This window comes from Papilio machaon, chromosome 6 (genome assembly GCF_912999745.1).
Source record: "Papilio machaon chromosome 6, ilPapMach1.1, whole genome shotgun sequence".
Lineage (NCBI taxonomy): Eukaryota > Metazoa > Arthropoda > Insecta > Lepidoptera > Papilionidae > Papilio > Papilio machaon.
This window is the reverse complement of record NC_059991.1, coordinates 1505240-1508607: the sequence shown is the minus strand read 5'-3', so window position 1 is coordinate 1508607 and position 3368 is coordinate 1505240. Positions and strand designations below refer to the sequence as shown.

General features: G+C 36.2%; 1 protein-coding gene across 1 annotated transcript; it reads left to right on the top strand.

Moving 5' to 3' along the window:
• The first annotated feature begins 437 nt into the window (after positions 1–437).
• LOC106710958 (protein spaetzle 5) lies at positions 438–2885 on the top strand. The gene is made up of 6 exons (XM_014503151.2): positions 438–580; positions 732–955; positions 1217–1529; positions 1792–1959; positions 2270–2446; positions 2654–2885. Exons 1-6 carry the CDS (start codon positions 441–443, stop codon positions 2823–2825), a joined length of 1194 nt encoding a protein of 397 aa, XP_014358637.2. The 5' UTR covers positions 438–440; the 3' UTR covers positions 2826–2885.
• Positions 2886–3368: the final 483 nt, after the last annotated feature.

The window sequence follows — 3368 nt, the reverse complement described above, 5'->3', positions numbered from 1 at the left end:
GTAGGCGAGACCAGAGCGGACTGCGTAAGATAATGACACGGGTTGTGCCAAATTATTTGCCCTGTCTAGATGACTCAGCGTAATATTATCATCCAATCTCTAATTTTTTTTTTAATTTTATTTAATTCCTGCTATGCTAAGTGGCTATTTAAGTCCTTATTCGAATTTTAAATTAAATTGAAAACGAGAATAAAAACTCTTTTGTATTTCTTATCTGAAATCTTTATGGATAGACAGGCAGTTTTAGTTTTTACCATTTCCGTTTTCAAAGTTGTAAACAGACACCGATTTTTTTAAAAGTCGCTAGTTCACAATATCTTATTTAATAAGAGATTTTGGTCTCAGAAGCCCACGTTAGAATGCTCATAATAAATATAATATACAGGTATATTAGAAATTTATTATGTTTTTTTTAAAAAATAATACTTATTTTATAGATAATGTGGTTGGTGAGTGGTGGTGACGGGTACAGCTGCCCGTACGGTCAGCAGTGCGGGTTCGAGCCCGCGCCACCCGGCCGCAGCCCGCCCTGCGCGCAGCCTGGCCTCACATATTGTCTGCACCCGGAGCCATACCCGGAGTGAGTATGCTGTCGTAAATAGGCTAACTAGTGACTATTATAATCGTTACATTAGATTTAATATTATCATATTGCCTAGTATGTCACAAAACGTTTCTTACGCTTAGAAAAAACGAATTGTTCCTTTAAGATATATAACTACCTCTTTCAGACACGTCATCCACAAATTGATAGAAGCGGGACAGTACGACATCCGGACACTCCTGTCGGATGAGAGTCGAGACGAGTTCGACGCCAAGAAGAAGGGCAGCTACCCGTATAGCTACGGGCCTAACTCACTGCCGCACGTCGACCAGATCTCACTCGTGCACGATCCCTTAACGACCACACATCACCACAAAGACGTGCATAAGTTTCATGGACGATACACTCCAGGTATATATGTATTTTTTAAATGTATATAAATATTAACGGAATTTATTAAAATACGATTCACGACAATAGTTGAAAAGTGGATCCAGGGTCGAACTATTGACGCTTCTAAATTTTATATACTTATTCTATATTCTAAGTGAACCAACTGTCTGAGCGAAAGTTTTGTGAATAAAGTATCCAAGTGTCCAAGTGTGATAAATATTCATCAATTGTTTATAGTAAGTTAAAAATAAAAATTGGCAATATAATTTAAACTTACAGATGCCTTCTCCGACAAGACTCCACTGCAACCGCCATCGCCTGTTGACCCAACCCCTTACAACGTGTACCTGCCGTCCAACAACACGAAGTTTGCCTCCAATGATTACTTGTCAGGTGGCAACTACTGGAACCGCAATCGCCAGTACGACTACACCAAGAAGGGCTTGAGGCATCACACGTTGATTCCGCACTCGCCGGGTTACACGCACGGCTTCCTGAACGAGCCTAACGTATATCCCGGATACGATGTGGAGTGGTTCCGCCAACCAGACTCTGATAGCGTCAGTCAATACAACCCTAATGAATGGTGGAAGTAAGTCTGATTTTTTTAACTGCAATTATCGTTAATCCTGTGCAACTTTCAAAACAGATCACTAGAACACTCAGTGTCACGCTAAGTTAAAAGCTTCATTTCATCTGTTTAGCTGTACATCATTATCGCTTGTGGAAATATATAGCTTTTGATCCATATAGCGACATCTATCGTTAACTGCAACACAACTTTGAAAAATTTCAGTATCATGCTACTTTAATATCACAACGCTTTGTTGAATTTATAATATTGATTCTTCAAGGTATATGTCGCCTGACCGGTCTGGGGGCGTGACGATCCAACGATCGATATCGTTTCCCTCACACACGACCACGGTGCGCCGGCGCCGGAATGCCGAGCTGGTGCAGGCGGCCTCAAAGAAGAAGCTAACCGGCGCCGAGGCTCTCAGGATAGCTCTAGGATTGGCTAAGTATATCTTTTAGTTAAATATAATTCACTATTGCATCAAGTTAATTTCATTGCTTATTTAGTTTCATGTGGTATTATAGTCTTAGTTCTTTAGACTTGGATATGAATAAAAATAGTATTTCGACTTTAGACTAATAAGAAGTGATAATAATGTTTACTTTTCGTCTAATGATATTTTTATTATTTTTATTTTATACATTTTGAATACTATATAATAAGATTCCTAACTTTTTTATTTGTAGTTCTCAGACAAAGCTATTCACTGGTGATATTTATTTAAGTAATTTAGTGTCATATTTATCTTCTCACAGTGAGGACAGCTCTGCTGAACGACCGAGGCGACAAGCGCAGGACAATACACAAGAGTTGTGCCGAGTTAGGACGCAGTTCATCACTCCCCGAGCGGCGCTCAACAACAAGGGTAACTGGCGATACGTTGTCAACATGGCAGATAATATGACACAACTGGTGCGCGCTGAAATTTGCGCGTAAGTTTTATATGTATTTAAGCTTATTTTAATATTTAAATGAGATTTGTTTCAAATTAAATTTTTGAAACGTAAACAGCAGAAGCGCCATCTATTACACTTTTTGTAAAAAAAATTACGCCTAGCGACATCTATAGTCCAATAGCAAATACAATAATGTTTTTCTGGATTTAAAGAGATTTTAATTCCGTTTAATTGTTGTTTTAGGTCCACTGAGTGCAATGGTTTGTGCACAATACCTCTGGGATATAGTTCTCGTTGCGAACAAAAATACATTCAGAAGCGTTTAGTTGCACTAGAAACGAGCGGCCAGACCCTTTACACGGATTTGTTTTGGATACCCAGTTGCTGTCAGTGCACGATAGTCAACAATAATTGAAGCTTCATTTTGTTTTTAATAATTTAATTGTGATGTAACCGTTGTAAAATGTTTAATTTTTTGTTTTATTTTTCGCTACTTAACAATAGATGGCGTTGTAAGCAATGAATTTTGAAACAATTGTTTCAAGTTTCTTTATTAGTTTATCTTCATCAAATTTTTTTTTATTTCACATGACATATTATTATATTTAGATTAAATTAAGAATTATTAAACAAGTTTTACCTTTATTTTGTAGAGAAATACTTGAAGCATCCTATTCACTGAGTATTATTATTCAATGTAATAAAATTTAATAGACCTAAACTATCTAAATATTTACTTAATTCTGAATTTCATAGATTCAAATATGTTTTAGAACTAAAAAAAATATTGGAAATTAAAGTTGAATTCATAAAATTTCTTAAAATTCAAAGAACTCTTTTCCTCAAATAATTACTAGACTACACGTGTAACGTATTTAAATAAAAATTCAGTGCTGTGTGTAATTAGAAAATAGTCGATAGCGGAATAATAAAAATCGGGTTTATTAATAGATTTAAA

Excerpts from the sequence above, each read along its gene's own strand:
- LOC106710958 (XM_014503151.2), top strand. The coding sequence starts at position 441 with ATGTGGTTGGTGAGTGGTGGTGACGGGTACAGCTGCCCGTACGGTCAG. Across the intron at positions 1,530-1,791 it reads AACCCTAATGAATGGTGGAA|GTATATGTCGCCTGACCGGT; the intron begins GTAAGTCTGATT and ends TGATTCTTCAAG. Across the intron at positions 1,960-2,269 it reads ATAGCTCTAGGATTGGCTAA|TGAGGACAGCTCTGCTGAAC; the intron begins GTATATCTTTTA and ends ATCTTCTCACAG.